The sequence below is a fragment of the Rhagoletis zephyria genome, unplaced genomic scaffold (assembly GCF_001687245.7).
Source record: "Rhagoletis zephyria isolate East Lansing unplaced genomic scaffold, Rhagoletis_zephyria_1.1 Rzeph_scaffold_00085, whole genome shotgun sequence".
NCBI classification, from domain to species: Eukaryota; Metazoa; Arthropoda; class Insecta; order Diptera; family Tephritidae; genus Rhagoletis; species Rhagoletis zephyria.
The window spans coordinates 329,333-348,795 of record NW_016157169.1 but is presented as its reverse complement, the minus strand read 5'-3'; the positions used below and the strand labels follow the sequence as shown (position 1 = coordinate 348,795).

Sequence of the window (19,463 nt, the reverse complement as noted above, 5' to 3'; positions counted from 1 at the left end):
GTTTTTTCGAAAATACTAAAAATTGCGGTTATCTTCGTACTTGATGCACTTATGTATCTATTAACAGCTTGACTATTTTTCATTCGATTTTAAAAACCATAACATGTGTTGGAAAGAGGATTTATAGACCGATAGAACGATGTAATATGTGTATATATACAATGTCTCTTTAGCAAAAAATTTATTTTTCATGCATTTTGGAAAATAGTACATACATATAATATACACGTATCTCAAAAACTACTTCATCGATCTCGGCCAAATTTGATATACACATTGTACTTACCTTATCTTGCTTGTATATCTGGTCTTGCATATTTTTGAAATCGGACAAATAAAAAACAAACAAAATTTTGATTGTTGGTTTTATGGATATGGTAGATTTTCAACCGAGGAATTCAAATTTATTGAAAAGTGGTGTCATATTAGTATCGTCGGTTTTTTGAATGGGAGCTTTTTTCGGATTCACTTAACATCCATTGACGCGCTCGAATGAATTATATCATCAAACAAAATTAGGTTCGAAATTTAGGGTTTGCGCCACTCGGTTAAGTTTAAAGTTAATTAATTTTTTTTTGTTAAAAATAAAATAATTACAATTTTATGTTTGTATTTGCTTTGCAACAAGCAATTATGTGTTTTCTCACGAAATTGCCATCTCGATGCGAACCCTTTTCACATTTATGTAACATGCTTCTAATGCCCTCCATCCAATCCTTTTCCCTTTCCTAACTTTGTACACAGCAAAATAATTGATTATGATTTGTTTGTTATAAGAACATTTAAACATTAAAATTAATTACTACCACCACCGTTGTACGTTCACTGTTCAGTACCCTAACTTTAGCGCCATAGCAGAAATATTTAAATTTGCTAATTTATCGCAAACTTCAGCGGCTATTTTCATTATTTTTTTTTACATTACTATACCATTGCAGAAAACCGTGGTGAATTTCTCGAAAAGCTATTGCGCGCTCGTTCAGCCGTGCGTCCGGGCTCACCATCACAGCCTATTTTACCAACAGTTAGCGTACTGCGTTTAGTAGTTGGCAACTGGGTACTCCAGTCACAAAAACCAAATCAATTACAAATACACAACACTGAAGGTCATCAAGTGACCGTACTGCAAGATGATTTGCCCGGTTTCATATTCGAGAGCAATCGTGGCACCAAACACACTTTCACCGCTGAGCACACACTAGGGCCGGACTTCGCTTCGGGCTGGTCAACGGGCAAGAAAAAGAAAATCAAGACTAAGACCGAGGTGCAAAAGACACAAGTTAAGAATTTAGCTCGCGATATCTACAACAAATATTTCAAAGCCGCTCAGGCTGTGCCACGTGGTGCTGTCGCCAAGCTCACATCCATCGTAAAGCAAATCGAGGTGGCACTGGAGGAGCAGCGTTTATCGCCACACTCCAACTGGCAGGACAAATTGCGCACACCGCTAATGGAGCTGGCGCAGCTGCTGCACGAGGATGGTGTGGTTAGCGCTTATGAGATGCACTCGTCTGGCCTAGTTCAAGCGTTGGTTGCTGTGCTCTCCAAGAACTACTGGGATAATGGGTTGTCACGCAGCAAAATCAATAAAATGCTAAAGCAACGTATTAATATTTTCAAACAATGTATCTTCGATGCTAAACTACCGAGCGGCGATATGCGTAACACCAACACTACAGCCAGCATACTTGTACAGAAGTTGGTCGCAGTTTTAGAGAGTACCGAAAAGCTACCCATCTACGTGTACGATGCACCAGGTGCCAGTTATGGCCTACAGATATTAACTAAACGTCTGCGGTTCCGCTTGGAACGTGCCGCCTGCGAAACGACACTATTCGATCGTACTGGGCGTACACTGAAAATGGAACCACTTGCTACAGTTGGCCAATTGGCCAAGTACTTGCTAAAAATGGTCGCCAAGCAGTGGTACGACATGGACCGTTCCACTTATCACTATTTGAAAAAATTGCGCGAGCATCGTCAAGGTATGGTCTTCAAGCACCACTATGATTTCGATGAAGAAGGTCTTATTTACTATATTGGTTCGAATGGTGGCACCTGTGAATGGGTGAATCCTGCACAATATGGTCTAGTGCAAGTTACCAGCTCTGAAGGCAAGACTTTGCCATATGGCAAATTGGAGGACATACTCTCGCGAGATAGCGTCTCTGTGAACTGTCATACTAAAGACAATAAGAAAGCTTGGTTCGCAATTGACCTCGGTGTCTATATAATACCCAATGCGTACACATTGCGCCACGCACGCGGCTATGGACGTTCAGCTTTGCGTAATTGGATGCTACAAGGCTCGAAGGATGGTGTCATTTGGACTACCCTCGTTACACACACCGACGACAAGAGTTTGGTGGAACCTGGCAGCACTGCCACATGGCCAATAGTGTGCGCACCCGACGAAATGCAAGGTTTCCGCCATATTCGCATACAGCAGAATGGTCGTAATGCGTCGGGACAGACGCACTACCTCAGTCTGAGTGGTTTCGAGATCTATGGGCGTGTGGTGAGCATCTGCGATGACATTGGCAAAGGCGCCAAGGAAGCCGAGGCGAAAATACGCAAGGAGCGCCGCCAAATACGCGCTCAACTCAAACACATTACCACAGGTGCACGTGTGGTGCGTGGTGTCGATTGGCGTTGGGATGATCAGGATGGCTGCTGCGAGGGCACCGTCACCGGCGAGATACACAATGGTTGGATTGATGTGAAATGGGATCATGGCGGGCGCAATGCGTATCGCATGGGTGCAGAAGGCAAATACGATTTGAAATTGGCTAACTGCGATAATTTGTCGATGTTCGAGGGCGGCACATCAATAACGCCGGCCACGGCGACGGCAACAGGTGGTGGTGGCACAACAGCAGGCGGTGGGGTTGGTGGTGGTAAGAAGTACGAGAAGGGCGGCACACTCACATCGCGCAAGTCGAGCTCGACACCTTCACTGCCGGAGGCCACTGAAATCAATAGGAACACAGAAGTGCCGTCGGATCAGGCAGCATCCGCTGATAACTTAGCTTGGAAACAGGCGGTGGACGCCATAGCCGAAAGCGTTTTTAGTTCGGCCAAAACCCAAATGCTTTGTTCAACTGTTCTCTCCAGTGGCGATGACAGCAGCTCGTCTGGCTGCCCAGCAGGAAGCAGTGGCGTCAGCTTGCTGCGTGAGCGTGAAAACATCGCCGATTTATCGGCCATTAACAACTCGACACAGGCAATCAATGCAAATGTCGTCTCTGATTTGGCCACAATTACTGAAAACTTGGTATTGACTGAGGCAAATATGACCACTATGGGCGGCAACACAGTGAGTTCGTCTGCAGGATACGGAGGCAGCGGTGGTGGCAGCAGTAGCCGCAATGCTTTGGCAGCTATTTTTGGCAATGCCGGTGTTGTTGGCAGTCAGAGTGGTGTCGTTTCGAGCACATCAGCTGCTCCCACAAATATTACTGGAAGTTTGCTCCGTAGCGTATCGTTGCAGCAAGGTGATGAACCAAAATCTACAAATATTGAGGCAAATAATAAGATGAATGCCAACAATTCAGTCAGCGCCAGTGGTAGCATGGGCAAGGGACTACTAGTTAATTTACGCGCAAACACATCAGCTGGGCAGCGTGTTTCACAATTTTCGTCAGAGGCTTTGGAGATGATTGATAAAATGCGTGATGGCGTTGATATGATACGAAACAACACCAATAATATTCTTTCATCCGATATACTATCACTTTCGGCTGCAAATTTAATGACATCAGCTGTTAAGTTCTCCAATGTCACGGGTAAGCCAGAAGGCGGAAACGATCAGTTTAATACTAGTTCCACGGACAACTTGGGAACTTCGGTGGTCGTCGATTGCAGCGCAACAGCGGCAGCTATAGACAAAACTGGACAACCGCCACCCGCATTGAAAGTCGAAACAGAGAAGCGTATTAACATTGAAGTGGCCGAATACAAAAATCTTGCCGGCGTTCCGAGCGTCACATTGTCCACAAATAGATCATCGAGTGTTAGTGATCACCAATTGCAACAGCAACAACCACCGGCACAGGCTGTTGAAGTGGAGCAGCAACAAGCGAGTGATTTACAGGCTGGTGACAGCGCTCAACAATTAGGTGGCTCGGCCGATAGCGTCAATGTTTCTGTATCGAATCAAATGAGTGTCAGTGTGCCCAATCTTACTACCACATCTGTGTCGGAGACCACTTCGCAATCCGAGGTAACCAGCCATACTGGGCTTTTAGAGACTTTTGCCGCAATGGCTCGCCGTCGCACATCGCAAGGCACCACTAATATACAGAACAACCAGATGATCAGCTCCAACTCGAACTCGAATGAGCGCAATAATCAGAGTGTTGGCACAAGTTCTTTCTTCCCTCGCGGACCGAATTCTGTGACGAGCCTTGTGAAGTTGGCGCTGTCTAGCAACTTCCATTCGGGCCTCTTGAGCACCGCTCAAAGTTATCCGAGTCTGTCGTCAAACAATGCTGGTATGAATATATGTATATGTATATATATATATTTATTTATTTTTTTAATTGTAGGATTTTATTAAAGACTCTCTTAGAAAATACCTACATAAGGCTGTGTGCGAGTTGACCTAAAGTTTAGTACCTAAATTGGAATTCCATAGGAAATTTCAAACACAGCTTCTGAAATTTGCATTCAATCGCTGTTGATAAAATAATAAAATGTTTGATATTGAGGCAGCTTTTGGATTGTTCAATAATAATGTAACTTTACAGCAGAAACCTTTAAATTTGACAATTCAATTTAGGTTGAAAAGTATACTTGCAGAAAATATTAATTCTGCCTATACCTGCAGTACCTGCGAGTAATTTAGAATTTTTCTTTATTGAGGTAGCAATTTACAGGGCGATTTTGGCTACTGTCTTTCCTAAGACAATTGTCAATTCTGGCTACGAATTTGAAAGCTCTTTTCTGTAATTGAAAGATCTGCTAACGACGTCTTTGCCTTATAAATAAAATAAGTTTCTCAAAACTAAATGAAATTAAAAACTATATTATCTTTTTAAAACAATAAAATGTAAAAATTTAGATAAAAATAAATTAAAAAGGAAAAAAAATCAAACATTTAATTAATTCCTATAACTTAAATGAAATACAAAAATATATTTTCTTTTGAGAACAATAAAATCTAAAAATTTACCGAAAATTAAATAAAAAAAAAAGAAAATGTAGAATAAGTTAAACCAATGATATCTAAAAATTTTAAAAAGATTCAATTAAAAATCGGCAAAAAAATAAATCGAAAAAAAGAAACAAATGCCTGTGAGTCGAACTCGTATACAGCCTAAGTTGAAAAGTACTTTTATAGTCCATAGCTTTAAAACATGCAACAAAAAATACCTTCACTCGTTTTATAAATTCAATTGACAATTTAGGCAACAGTGGCGGTTCAAATAATGGCACCAGCGGCAATGGTAATTCCACAGCCGGCCAACAAGTGCAAACATCTATTAATCCTGCTCTAACGATGAGTCTCACTTCAACTTCAAGCGATAGTGAACAAGTTTCGTTGGAAGATTTCTTAGAAAGCTGCCGTGCGCCAGCTTTACTTGGTGATATGGACGATGACGATGACATGGACGAAGACAATGACGATGAAGAGAACGAAGACGAATACGAAGAAGTTGGAGTAAGTCGATTGGTAATTTTGTTGCAAATTTCATGCACTTTTACACCTTGTTTTATTTGTATATATGTAATTCCTTACACTTGTGTTTACGTATGTATGTATGTATGTATTTATGTAGAAAGTTATTTATATCATATATGCGGAGGTGATTATGGTGATTTCGTATCTCCCAAAAAATGTCGCTTTTTCATTGCTCCTTTCCTTTTCGTCTTCGGTTCTAAAATAAGGGCAGACGACGAGAAAGTTGTGTGCTCGTTTCTTAAAATGTCACACTCTTGTAAGGCGAAAAAGGCACATTCTCTGCCCTGTGAAGCTTTATGTCAGGGGAGATGGTTGCCCTGAAAATCAGATGGTTGTTCAAAAAATGACAATATTATGAAATGCCTGAGCTAGACAAAGACTTCAAGGCAAAAACATGCCTTTTTACAGGGTGGAGTGTAACATCAAACCCATTTTCCACCGGAGATGGGCAACATTTTTTGGAAGAAACGAAATCACCATTAATTAGTTCAAAATTTTCAAAACTATTTTTCCTATGCACGGAAATACTTTAAACTTTTTTTATTACATTGCACATTTTGCATCAATTCTTTATCACATATCATATCATATCGTCGTTTAAAGTACAAAACTGCGTATCTGCAAAACCTCGTAACTGATATTTGTACCAAAAAAGATATTTGCTCACCGGAAGCTCCTGGCATATAAAATGTCGTTCTTAGATATAAGAAGAGATAATTAGGGATACAAGAGAGAAATGGTTTGAATCAAAACAAGTTTTACCCCCTCATATAAAATTTTGGCCACCTCACATACGAGGTTTTGCATTTTCTTGATACGCATTTGATTTTGCATTTTCTTGTACTTTAAACGACGATATCTATGAGTTTACAAAAACGAAAAATGACACTGAAGATGGCACAACGCCGAAACCGGTTTGTCTGCAAACCAAACTTGACAAGGGATGACGGAAATTCGTTCCAAAATAAATCAGTTCTACATTACGTATGACAAGCTCCTGCCTTTAGTGCTGATGAATTTTCGTTTTCGACTTATTGCATAAATACATATGTATAAGAATAGTCTAAGCACACGATATTGCAGAAAAATGTCTAATTAAAAGAAACTATTTCACGTATTGAAATCTCTAGAGCTGACAACTTCTACTCTACAGTTTTGTCCTTTCAACGCTTACTAAAACTTGCCATTCTCTCATTATTTAGAACACATTATTGCAAGTAATGGTTTCTCGCAATCTGCTAACCTTCATGGACGACGAAACACTGGAGAATCGTTTGGCTGGAGTGAGTAAGCGCAAATCGTGGGACGATGAATTCGTACTCAAACGACAGTTCTCTGCACTTATCCCAGCTTTTGATCCCCGCCCTGGACGTACCAATGTCAATCAAACATCAGATTTGGATATACCAGCACCAGGTACGAGCGCTGAGGCATTGCGTCAACACGAACATGTACCGCTACCACAGCCGGTATTGTCGCTAATACTGCGTGGACCTAGCATAGGTGGCGTACCCGATGTCGAGATTGAGTTAGGTAATAGTGATTGGACGATATTCCGCGCCGTACAAGAGCTCTTACAAGTTTCACAGCTAAGTAAGACGGATAAGTTCCGTAAAGCCTGGGAACCGACTTATACCATTGTCTATCGCGAAGTGACGCCACAAGAATGTTTAAGCACAGGTGTTAGCGGCACCGTAGTTGAGTGTGATGATGGGCCGAATACACCAGTGGTGTCATCGAAGAGTGGCGCCTCCACGCTCTCCCCCAACTCTCCCATTCGTGGCGAATTTACAACTTCGGAGAATGTTACCTGCTCAGTGGATGATGTCTTGCAACTGCTTAGTCAATTGAATGCACTGAACCAAAAAGAGACTGCCACCGAAAACACGACGGCGGGTGCCGAAGCTACCGTGCTTGGAGGAAACTTGCCATCCGAGCTATTTATGAGCAAGAAAATAACCAACAAGTTGCAACAGCAAATACAGGATCCATTGGTTTTGGCTAGCAATGGCTTGCCCAACTGGTGCGAAGATCTCAATCAGGCATGTCCTTTCCTGTTCCCCTTCGAAACGCGTCAATTGTACTTCAACTGCACCGCATTTGGCGCATCGCGTAGCATTGTTTGTCTGCAGTCGCAACGAGATGTGACTTTGGAGCGACAACGCATGCCCGGACTCAGTCCAAGACGTGATGATCAGCATGAGTTCCGCGTTGGTCGGTTGAAGCATGAGCGTGTTAAGGTGCCACGCAATGAGAACTTGCTAGAGTGGGCCATACAAGTGATGAAGGTGCACTGCAATCGTAAATCGGTGTTGGAGGTCGAGTTTGTTGGCGAAGAGGGCACCGGGTTGGGCCCAACATTGGAGTTCTTTGCACTGGTAAGCAATTTGCAAAACATACTGTGAATAAATGTGAAATATAATTCTAAAAAAATATGTTGTTTTATATTTAAAGGTTGCAGCCGAATTGCAGCGCACCGATCTCTGCATGTGGCTTTGTGATGATGCCGATCAAGAACTGAACGATAAAATCAGCGAGCAGAGCAAACATCTCATCTCCAACGAAGACATTAAGCCTATCGGCTACTATGTAAACCGACGAGAAAATGGTCTTTTTCCAGCTCCATTGCCACAAAATTCGGAAATTTGTGATCGTGTGTCAAAATACTTTTGGTTCCTTGGCGAATTCTTAGCAAAAGTGCTGCAGGATATGCGTTTAGTGGATTTACCACTTTCGAATTCGTTCCTAAAACTTTTATGCCACAATAAAGTGCTTTCGCGTGGTGTACATCAAGTTCAATCGAATCCTGTCTCCGAAGATCTAATGACCTCATCTGTAGTGTCAGAGGACTCCGAATTGGCGGAAACTTGCTCGAAACTGCTAGGTGGTGTTGGTAGTGGAAATACCGAATATAACGCAGGCAGCACCTGGTATGACGGCATCTTAACTTATGAAAACCTCGCCGAAATCGATCCCATACGATATGAATTCATTAAAGAGCTGCAAGATTTGGTCTCACGCAAACAAGCTTTAGAGGGTGATGCTTCGCTAACGCGCGAACAAAGGCGTGATCAGTTAGCGGCACTGAAATTACGTACTAAACAAGATGAAGAAGTCGATCTACAGGATTTGGCTTTGACGTTTACCTATTTGCCCAGCTCATCTGTTTACGATTATCCGTACGTTGAGCTCATACCAAATGGTGCCAACATTGATGTGACGGTGAATAATTTGGAAGAGTACTGCGATTTGTTGATAAGTTTCTTACTGCAAGATGGCATTGCGAAGCAATTGGAAGCATTCCATCGTGGCTTCTGTGAAGTATTTCCACTAAAGAAATTGGCTGCTTTCAGTCCGGCCGAAGCGCGTATGATGATTTGCGGAGAACAACATCCGCAATGGACTCGTGAAGATCTCATCAATTACACAGAACCCAAGCTTGGATACTCCAAGGACAGGTAATTGTATTTAAAGCATTAGTAAAGTGTTCGATCTAATTTATAGTTAAGCCTATATTCAAGCATATTTCCGTTGACGTCGCCCCTGCGTTTAAATTGTTGTTTCTATGTATGGACCATTAACTTAACTATAAAATGTATAGTTAAATCACTAGTTAAACATAACTATAGAAATTTCTCTAGTTAATTTTAACCAATGATAACTGCGTTTCTTATTTCGCATCCGTGACATATATTGAAACGATGAAGGAAAGTGATTGACAATCGTTTCAATGCAGTTCTTAACGACGGATTTGGCAGTCGTTACTATAATCTTTTGGATAATACCGATAAATGTGAATAACGCTTTGTGCTTAGACTTGAAAGTGTTTTCGATAAATTTCTAAAAAAAAACTGACGGTGAAATTAAAATTTTTAATAAGTGCAAAAAGTAGCCATCTCAGAAGTGGAATATTTTTCGTAGTACCATAATAATAAAACAAGATAATGCTTTCTCAAAACGTTTTGGTTTATAACACTGTGCGACAGTCGAAGCCAGCCCGGGCTTCCCTAAAAATTTTTGAAAGTATACCCATCCTTTAGTAAAAAGCTCAATGGATCTGCAAAAGTTAGCTCGTAATTTTATTTTATGGCCTACTAAAGTTTTCATTTCTCGGACTAAGTAGTTTTCAAAAAAGTACCATAATAATAAATGCGTTCTCAAAACGTTTTGGTTTATAACACTGTGCGACAGCCGAAACCAGCCCGGGCTTAGTTAACATTTTTTGAAAGTATACCCATCCTGTAGTAAAACGCTCAATGGATGTGCAAAAGTTAGCTCGTATTTTTGGCCTACTAAAGTTTTCATGCCTCGGCCTAAGTAGTTTTCAAATAAGTGTAAAAAATGGTTAAAATAAATGTCTGAGCGAAATTAATGGTTAAGACATATATAGTAAAATTTCATGGGAAATATTTTCGAAGAACATTTAAACCCATGAGGTCTCGTCTGAAAATGTCGTTTTGACTCTTACTTCAAGAAACCCAACAAAAAGCAAATTTGGTAGTGGTTTAGTGTTTTATTACTGGAAATGTATACTTTCAGAAAATATTAGAAAATATTAGTCTGGGCTGGTTTAAATTGTCATAAAATTCTCGCACAGTGTAATAGAAGGAGGTTGGGAAAGATGTATTTTAAGAAAAATGTATTTTATGAAGATATATAAGATACGAGAGTTGCGAAAGAGATGGCGCATACTAAATTGGTAGGATAAAATGAGAAAGAAAGTAAATTACGTATCATTACCGTACACCAGTATACCGGCGCTAACCAGAAGTCTCATCGTGGCAAGAGCCACCGGACGGTTCACTAGGGCATCCACCGATGATCAGCAACCCACCTGCAATAGAAACACGTCATTGGCACCAATTAGCAAGACACACCGACTGACGTGCTATGTTGAACTCAGCCAAATTCGCCTAGGTGGTTATAGCGGAAATGAAAAAAATAATTGGGGGGCAACCAACATAAAATATCAAAACAGCGAGTCTACTTAACCGGAACGACCCAGGGTTACATCTGGCCAAGGCCTGTAAAAATATTCTCATAAAATCCATCTCCACCACAAATTGGAGAAGGAGCTCGGCCAAACACCTAGCAAAAGTGTGAGCGCCAAGATATTACAAGGGCTGGAAATTCATCATACTGTTTGGAGAGTCTTTATGCTGTTACAACAAGGCGATTCCAGTTGGCAACAAGACTTGGTTTTTCCAATATTTACATGGTGTGTTGCCAAAAATACAAATATTTCGAAATTTAACTTTAACCGCAATTAAACTTTTTTGATAAAAATTATTAACCTATTTATAAATGAAATAAAAAATACGAGGAAATGATAACAAATACAACTACAAAAAGGAAAAATTATAAATCATTTTATTTAAGACAGATTTAAGGAAATGATAACTGTATTTTCATGTTTATGTTGTTTGCTTCTAAAACTTGGAGAGTAAAAAATCATACGGCCACCCTTGGCATGTAATGCCGCCATCGCCCAGCGGTGCTTGCAGGTAGTCTCATTTTGACACCGCGGTGAGTTCGCCGTCCGCCTTTATTGTTTTTCAGCTAATATGCTCTGATTTGTTTCACATTTGGCATGTTTAGTTGAAATGGAACCGCTGCTGGCGCGGATGTCAAAATAAAAAATATATTCGACATAAAATTCATGTTTTCTTCCTGTTTAAAACTCTTTCAAGAAGAATATTAACAAAACTTTAATTTTAGTAACGTAACGTCACGCCAGATACTTGAGCTGATTAAACAAAACGCAGAAAAGATTCATATATTTAAAAACTTGGAAAATTAACCTAAACATTTCCGATATTACTAGAAACTTTTTTATACAAATCCAATAAACATTTAGGTTTGAGCTCAACTTGAGGTTAGGTTGAGAATTAAGGTAATTTTTAAATCCCCGACGTTGTTTCTCAACAGTAGCTCAAGTGGAGGATCATAGCGTTCTCAACAAAAAGGGCATTTTTCTTTGTATGAAAAAAAGGACTGTTTCTCAAGTTGAGAAAATGCTAGTTTTTAACTTGAACTCCAATGTAATTCTCCAATCGGTCTCAAACATATCATTGAAATACTGAAATTGAAATAGTAAAATACCTTTTATACCCAGATAGGAAATACAGTGACTCATACAAATAGATTTTTTTTTTAATATTCGTAATGTTTTTCGAGCTATTTTTTTTTTTTGTTATTTTGCTATAAAAATGCCACCCAAGCTTTAACCAAAAACATATACATAAATCACAGTTTCAAACTTTTTAAAAAATTTTCGAAAATTCGACAAATTATGCAGTTTTTATAGCCCATACAATTTTAGTCTAATAAAGTGCAAGTGTTAAACGGCTGAAAAAGCCCATAGAAACAAATTTTTCTCGAAAATCATTACGATAATTAAAAAAAAAAAGATTTAGATGAAATTTGACACACGGATCGCCCATAACTGTCACCTGTTTAAAAATTAAATTATATTCTGGCGTTCTAACGCCTTGCGGGTTCACAAGTCTCTATTATGCTAAGCAAAAGAATAATTGAATAATTGAACTTGTGTTTTAAATTTTAACTTCATTCTTTATTTGCAGTCCTGGTTTCTTGCGTTTCGTCAACGTCTTAATGAGCATGACTGGGCCCGAGCGTAAGGCGTTCCTGCAATTTACCACAGGTTGCAGTAGTCTACCACCAGGCGGTCTAGCCAATTTGCATCCACGTTTAACCGTTGTACGTAAAGTAGATGCTGGCGATGGCAGTTATCCATCGGTAAATACATGTGTGCATTATCTAAAGCTGCCCGATTATCAAACTGAGGAGATCATGAAAGAACGTTTACTGACTGCAACAAAAGAGAAAGGATTCCATTTGAATTAATATACATACAATATGTGTTTCAATATTTTACTTACCTCTCTATATATTAATCTTAAGCATTTGCCGAAATTTCAAATTGGGCGTTAACATTGTTAGGGTGTTTCTACGAGAACAATTTTCAGTTGATGGTGATAAAAATGTTTTATCTTTTATTTAGTTTTTTTTTCTGCTGCTGAGTTTTTTGTTGTATAAAATTAGGATGTGTAACTTACACATATACAGATACTATATGCAAACATTAAAAAAAAAAAAACAGAAAAATTTCGTAAAATAACACATGGAAGTCAAAGTAACAACATGTTTAGTTTGTTTTGCTCCCGAAAGCGTGGATGTGCAAAAAGTAATACAAAAAATGTATGTAAAAAGTAAATAGAGAAGAATACCAATCGAACCAACCTAACAAGCAAGCTAGTTTCTTCCAATGAAAGTGAATGAGGCAATGATTGAAAGTTTCCTAGCTACATGACCTACATTGTTTTAAAACTATATAGATAAATAGTGATAAGGGGCTTAAAAAGGCGCCACAAGCAGCCAACAGAAAACAGTAAATACTACTAAAACTATACAAAAAATAACAGTAGCTCATAATAGTATGTACATACATATGTTTATTCATTGAAAATTTAATTTACTTGATGAAACCGTAAATACCCATGCATACATTACTACAATATTCGTACATACATGTAAAATCAATTACAATACAGATTTCAATATTCATACGATTGCATATTTGTGTATTATTGCAACAAAGAAAGCACTTAAATATTTATATAATTACGTAACGTATGTAGCTCTTTAGAAACAAGCGACGTTTTTAAGTGAAAATGTGAAATACTAGAAAAGCGAAAGATTTAGAGAAGATTCATTAAGTTTGTTAAAAACGCGAATTGTCGGCTACCCACACTAAAAATTTAATTTGGAAAACATATGCATAATTAAAATGGAAAATTTAAATGAAACGGCGTTTACTTTTGTCACACTTGTCCTGTTGGTAGAGGAACCAATTCATATGCTTGCTTCAAGTTGGCAATTAAATATAATGGGGTTTGATAAAACTTCTTTATAACTTACATACATTTATTAAAAATAAAAAATATGTTAATCTTTGCTGAATGCACAGTTGAAATCGTTTTTATTATAAGCAAAAATTAGCAGGGAAATTAAAAAAAAATTTAGTTTCTTGGGTTTCACTTCACGTCTGTTTTTGAAAATGAAAGCTGAAATGGACAGATAAATATTATTGAAAGAAATATCCACCAAGCGCATTTGATTATAAGCCACATAGCTGTGTAACTATCAAACAAATACATACAACATTTCAAGCTTTAATTTTTTGTGTAAGCGACAAAAGCGCTATGGAGCACTAGCGAGCACCCGGGGAACCGAATGTGTGCGAATACTTAAAACAACTTACACGCCAGCATCAACTACACACAGTAGATAATTTGAGGCCAAAAAGCATTCCTAAGAGTCAAGAGGACTTTCTCCTTTCTTTTTTTGTATAGAAAGGCTTCCTGAAGGGCTTTTGGAGGAGTTCTTCTATAGCAGCTTTTTTAAATATGTTTTTTGGCGCTTTAAGCGCATACTGAAATACATTTGTAATGCTTAACAATATATAAAGTTGTACACTTGCGTAAATTGCAAATAGGAAAAGCAGTTCTAGAAGGCATGCAGGGAAGCACTTTTTAAAGCTCTTGTTGGCCAAGCTTTTTAGAATGACTACGTAAGGCCTACCTAAATTATCTTCTCTAGGTTACAGCTATTGAATGAATATGTAATTTAAATAAAAAATGACGATACACAAACGAAAAATCAATAAAATATTCACACCTAGAACACACAGTGCTTATTCAAATAAAAGTATATTGATATGGAAGAACATAAAACAAGCGAAATCAACTGAAGCTACATACATACATATAGAAGCAAGTAAAAGCTATGCTTGTAAAAAATAAAAATTAAAGTAATTGATCACATGTTGTTAAACATTTTTCTGACTAATTTAAAGTTACTCTCTTGAAGCAAATAAATTCTTAACGGTAGAAAAAAATATTGAAAGGTATTATTAATTATAGCACAGTGGGTAGGCATGTCAGTGGAAAAATTACATCGATGTATTTCATTGAACAAGAGAGTGTGAAAGGTTAGATTCGTGTGAATGATATCCGCCAATTGATTTTTTTTTTTAATTTGGGGGTCAAACTCACTTCTCTTTTTTGTGCAATTGAAAAACTGAAAAGATAAATTTTATAGTCGATTACGGATGGCCACCGAACTTTAGTTGCGTTGCCAGTGGTCGAAAAGGTATTACAGATGGCAACTGCATTTTTGTGGTTGCAGCGAAAACTTTAATAGAGAAAATTTATTTTTTTTAACTGTTTCTGCAGGTTATTTACACTCACGCTTTTATTGTGGGTACTTCAAAATTCAATTATCTTCATGTTTATAGCACTTAACTTTAGTTGCTATTCATAATATACAGTTTCCTTTCAGTGTCGTTAACCATCGGCAACCCAACTGAGGCTGCGATGCTATCCATAATCTACCCATTAGAGCTTTATTTTTCACAGGTAAGATTACATTTTGGAGTGCAATAGGGTATAGTCGTGGAGCCTTGGGTCACGGCAGAAAGAGTCAGCTTCGGTGGGGCCACTCTGTCTTATTCGGTTTAAGCGCTCATTGCGTCTGTTCACCAGTAGGTGCGGTTGCAAGTCGGTCGCTATATAAACGTATATTCGGTTAAAAACCGCCGCCGTCTCAGTAATGGAGAATACGCTGGGTTTGGGAACCGCCACGTAAGACCCTTCAAGTGTCATTCCCACGACAGCCGGTTCTACGTACCGGAATCACTCGGGTTTTACCCGACCAAGGGCTGTTAATTCGGCGATCTAACCCCGTTTAGGTCGGCGAAGTATCTCAGAAGTTGTTCGTCCATAGGGCTACATTCGCTACGTTTTCTTCTACTCAGGGCTGGCTTCGAGTCAAACCCAGGGCCAGAAACCTACACCTGCTGTGTATGCCAGAGACGACTACACCACAACTCCACCTCAGTCGAGTGCAATGCTTGCGAGGGGTGGAGTCACCTCAGAGTCTGCTCAGGACTACGGACACATCGGCAGTGGACCACATCGTATGTGGCCCCATGCTGCTCAAACAGAGCAGCCTCCACTGCTAACCCTAGTCCACCTGAGCAGTCCCACACAAACACCACAGCACAACAACATAACACAATAACCGCGACAGACCACACCACAACCGCGACAGACCACAAAACACACACAACCGCACCACCACCCACACGCCGCCGCCAACAACTCTTGGTTCCTCCTACAATTTGCACCGTATGTCAGACCAGGATATTCCGTAATGTGACATCAGTCAAGTGCAACACCTGCCTTGGCTAGTGCCACTTTAGGGCATGTTCAGGTCTGCGCACCACGGGAGATTGGACGAGGAACTTCGAGGGCCCGTGTTGCGCAGCACGGTCGCAAACTTCAACCGCGACGCCACCCACCACCATCACAGGGCGGCAACTACCTCAGCAGCGCACACAGCCGATGGCGTCACGGCCACACACATCTCTCACACCCCGCATTACCACACGTCTCCCGAACCACATGAAGCTCCATCAATTTAACTGCAACGGGCTTCAGAGCNGTGAAAACCGTATGGTAGTAGGTGACTTTAATGCGCACCACGATCTTTGGCACTCAAGCCTGTCAAACGATCGTAGGGGAACAGACTTGGCTGAGCAGATAGACGATTCGACATTCTGCACAATGAACGACGACGCACCCACCAGGATTATGGGTAACTGCAGTAGCTCGCCAGACATCACAATAGTCAGCGCTGGTCTGATAAACAGCATGACATGGCGACCTATGCTGACTTTGGCATCAGACCATCTGCCCATAGTCATCTCGATCGATAAACCAACCGACTTTGCTTCCGCGGAGCACTGAACATATATCAACTTCTTCAAAGCTGATTGGAAAGGCTTCGCGAAATTTACTGAAAACGTNTCTTTATGGGAAGGCATGGTATACTGATAGCTGCGGTTCAAGAGACGAAGCTGCAAAGCAATTCAACATTGTTAAAATGAATAACACTTTTATTTTTTATGAACTATACTTTATTTATATACCAAAATATTGTTAGAAACAAGAACTCAGGCGTTTTAAATTATTTTCTGTTACTTACAGTCAGTCAATAAAGTTTAGGTACAGCGAATTTTTTACAATACGGGCAACTATTTTTTAAATATTTTATTTTTCGATAATTTTGTATAAAAATATGGTCAATCCTACAACAAAAAACCCAAAAANTTTTTTACAATACGGGCAACTATTTTTTAAATATTTTATTTTTCGCTAATTTTTTATAAAAATATGGTTAATTCTACAACAAAAACCCCAAAAAGCAAAGTTCCACACCTTGTGCAAAATTAAAGAAAATTCGGCAAAATTTCATTCAAATATTGCACTTTTTATTTACGCTCTCTAGAAAGAAGTTGAGTATGCAGTTTTTTAGCCCACTCAATTTTAGTATAGCAAAGTGCAAGTTTGTGGTGGCTGGGACTTAACATTGATTTTTATTAATTTTTTTGTTGAAGGTGTCGCTCATTTTCTCCATGTAAAATAATGTTTGATAATTTTTTTATATGGAAAAAATGCGCGACACCTTCAACAAAAAAATTTCCCAAAAATCAATGGTAAGTCCTAGCTTCCTCATACTTGCACTTTATTATACAAGGGTTGGAACTCTGATTTTTGGGTTTTTTGTTGTAGAATTGACCATATTTTTATACAAAATTATCGAAAAATAAAATATTTAAAAAATAGTTGCCCATATTGTAAAAAAATCGCTGTACCTAAACTTTACTGACTGACTGTACATTCATAATTATGCTTTGAAAAAAATGTACTGAAAAGTACTGATTTTTTTAGCATGAAAAAGTCGAATGTACTGATTTCGCGCATAAAAAATCTGGCAACCCTAAACGTACACCGTCGAGGTCGCGAGCGAGATAATGGTGGTGGCTTAGCGTTCATCACCCACACACCGTGCAGTATCGTCTTATCGAAGCATACATCGACCGAAGGGATACCACCCTAGAATGTCAGGGCATTGCTATCCGGTCAGGCGATGTTGAGCTCGAAATATTCAACGTTTACATACCCCCTGTCACCTGCTGCCCGGCAGGATATCACCCTGATATAGGTGCGCTCCTCAGAGGTGAAAACCGAATGGTAGTAGGTGACTTTAATGCGCACCACGATCTTTGGCACTCAAGCCTGTCAAACGATCGTAGGGGAACAGACTTGGCTGAGCAGATAGACGATTCGACATTCTGCACAATGAACGACGACGCACCCACCAGGATTATGGGTAACTGCAGTAGCTCGCCAGACATCACAATAGTCAGCGCTGGTCTGATAAACAGCATGACATGGCGACCTATGCTGACTTTGGCATCAGACCATCTGCCCATAGTCATCTCGATCGATAAACCAACCGACTTTGCTTCCGCGGAGCACTGAACATATATCAACTTCTTCAAAGCTGATTGGAAAGGCTTCGCGAAATTTACTGAAAACGTTTTCGCTGCTCTTCCCACACCAACCGACGTCCACCTTGGTGAACGTAAGTTCCGCAAGGCTGCCACTGCTGCTGCAGCCCGCTTCGTACCGGCAGGATGTATCACTGACCCACGTCCAAATTTCCCTGCCGAAGCGGCTGTTCTATCCGATGAGCGTGACAGCCTTCGTCAGGCCGATCCCGGAGATCCCCGTATCAGGGATCTCAACGCGGAGATTCGGCAACTAGTGAACNTGTAATTTCACCTCTGGTGTGAGCAAGCTTTGGTCAACCGTGAGGTCATTGTCTAATCCGACGAAGCACGACGACAGAGTCGAAATTTCCTTCGGCGACCATGCTTCGTCGGACCCGGAGCGATGCGCGAGCTATTTTAGCCGGCAGTTCATACTGCATCCTCCGGTGGACAAAACCAAGTGTCGAGTGACCAGAAGGCCGCACAAACTGCCAACAAANCAAAAATCAATGGTAAGTCCTAGCTTCCTCATACTTGCACTTTATTATACAAGGGTTGGAACTCTGATTTTTGGGTTTTTTGTTGTAGAATTGACCATATTTTTATACAAAATTATCGAAAAATAAAATATTTAAAAAATAGTTGCCCATATTGTAAAAAAATCGCTGTACCTAAACTNCTTTCACTTGCGGTGAAGTTCAGGTGGCCATCGGGAAGGCGAAAGCCTCCAAAGCCATGGGTCCCGACGGAATATGCATGCTGATGCTAAAAATTTGGGTCCTGCGGGAGTAGCGTACCTAACGNAAAGGAGATTCGTATCGACCGATAACGCTCCTTTCCCCGGTAGCGAAGACCTTTGCNAAAAATAAAATATTTAAAAAATAGTTGCCCATATTGTAAAAAAATCGCTGTACCTAAACTTTACTGACTGACTGTACATTCATAATTATGCTTTGAAAAAAATGTACTGAAAAGTACTGATTTTTTTAGCATGAAAAAGTCGAATGTACTGATTTCGCGCATAAAAAATCTGGCAACCCTAAACGTACACCGTCGAGGTCGCGAGCGAGATAATGGTGGTGGCTTAGCGTTCATCACCCACCACACCGTGCAGTATCGTCTNCATTCCACGCTACTAGAAGATATAGAGGCCTCCTCTCTCCCACAGAGGCTCAAACGGTGGTCGGCAAATTATCTGAGTGGTCCACACTCGTCGGTAATGTTTAGAGACAAATCGAGCACACTTAGGAAAAACAAACAGGGGGTTCCACAGGGTGGTGTCCTATCCCCACTACTGTTTAACTTTTATATTTCAAAGCTCCCTCAACCACCAGAGGGAGTCTCGATTGTCTCTTACGC

At 39.9% G+C, this 19,463-nt stretch overlaps 1 protein-coding gene across 6 annotated transcripts in view; it reads left to right on the top strand.

The window, feature by feature from the left end:
* Positions 1-13,679, top strand: part of Ufd4 (ubiquitin fusion-degradation 4-like) — a 61,421-nt gene extending 47,742 nt beyond the window's left edge. For 4 of the 6 annotated variants that reach the window (XM_017629996.1, XM_017629967.1, XM_017629975.1 and 1 more), the window contains 5 exons: positions 939-4,493; positions 5,409-5,674; positions 6,886-8,061; positions 8,138-9,141; positions 12,268-13,679. In XM_017629996.1, coding sequence (XP_017485485.1) covers positions 939-4,493; positions 5,409-5,674; positions 6,886-8,061; positions 8,138-9,141; positions 12,268-12,550 — 6,284 coding nt within the window. In that variant the 3' untranslated portion in view covers positions 12,551-13,679. The remainder of the gene's footprint in view (positions 1-938; positions 4,494-5,408; positions 5,675-6,885; positions 8,062-8,137; positions 9,142-12,267) is intronic. The other 2 variants (XM_017630005.1, XM_017629990.1) reach the window with 1 other exon arrangement.
* Positions 13,680-19,463: the final 5,784 nt, after the last annotated feature.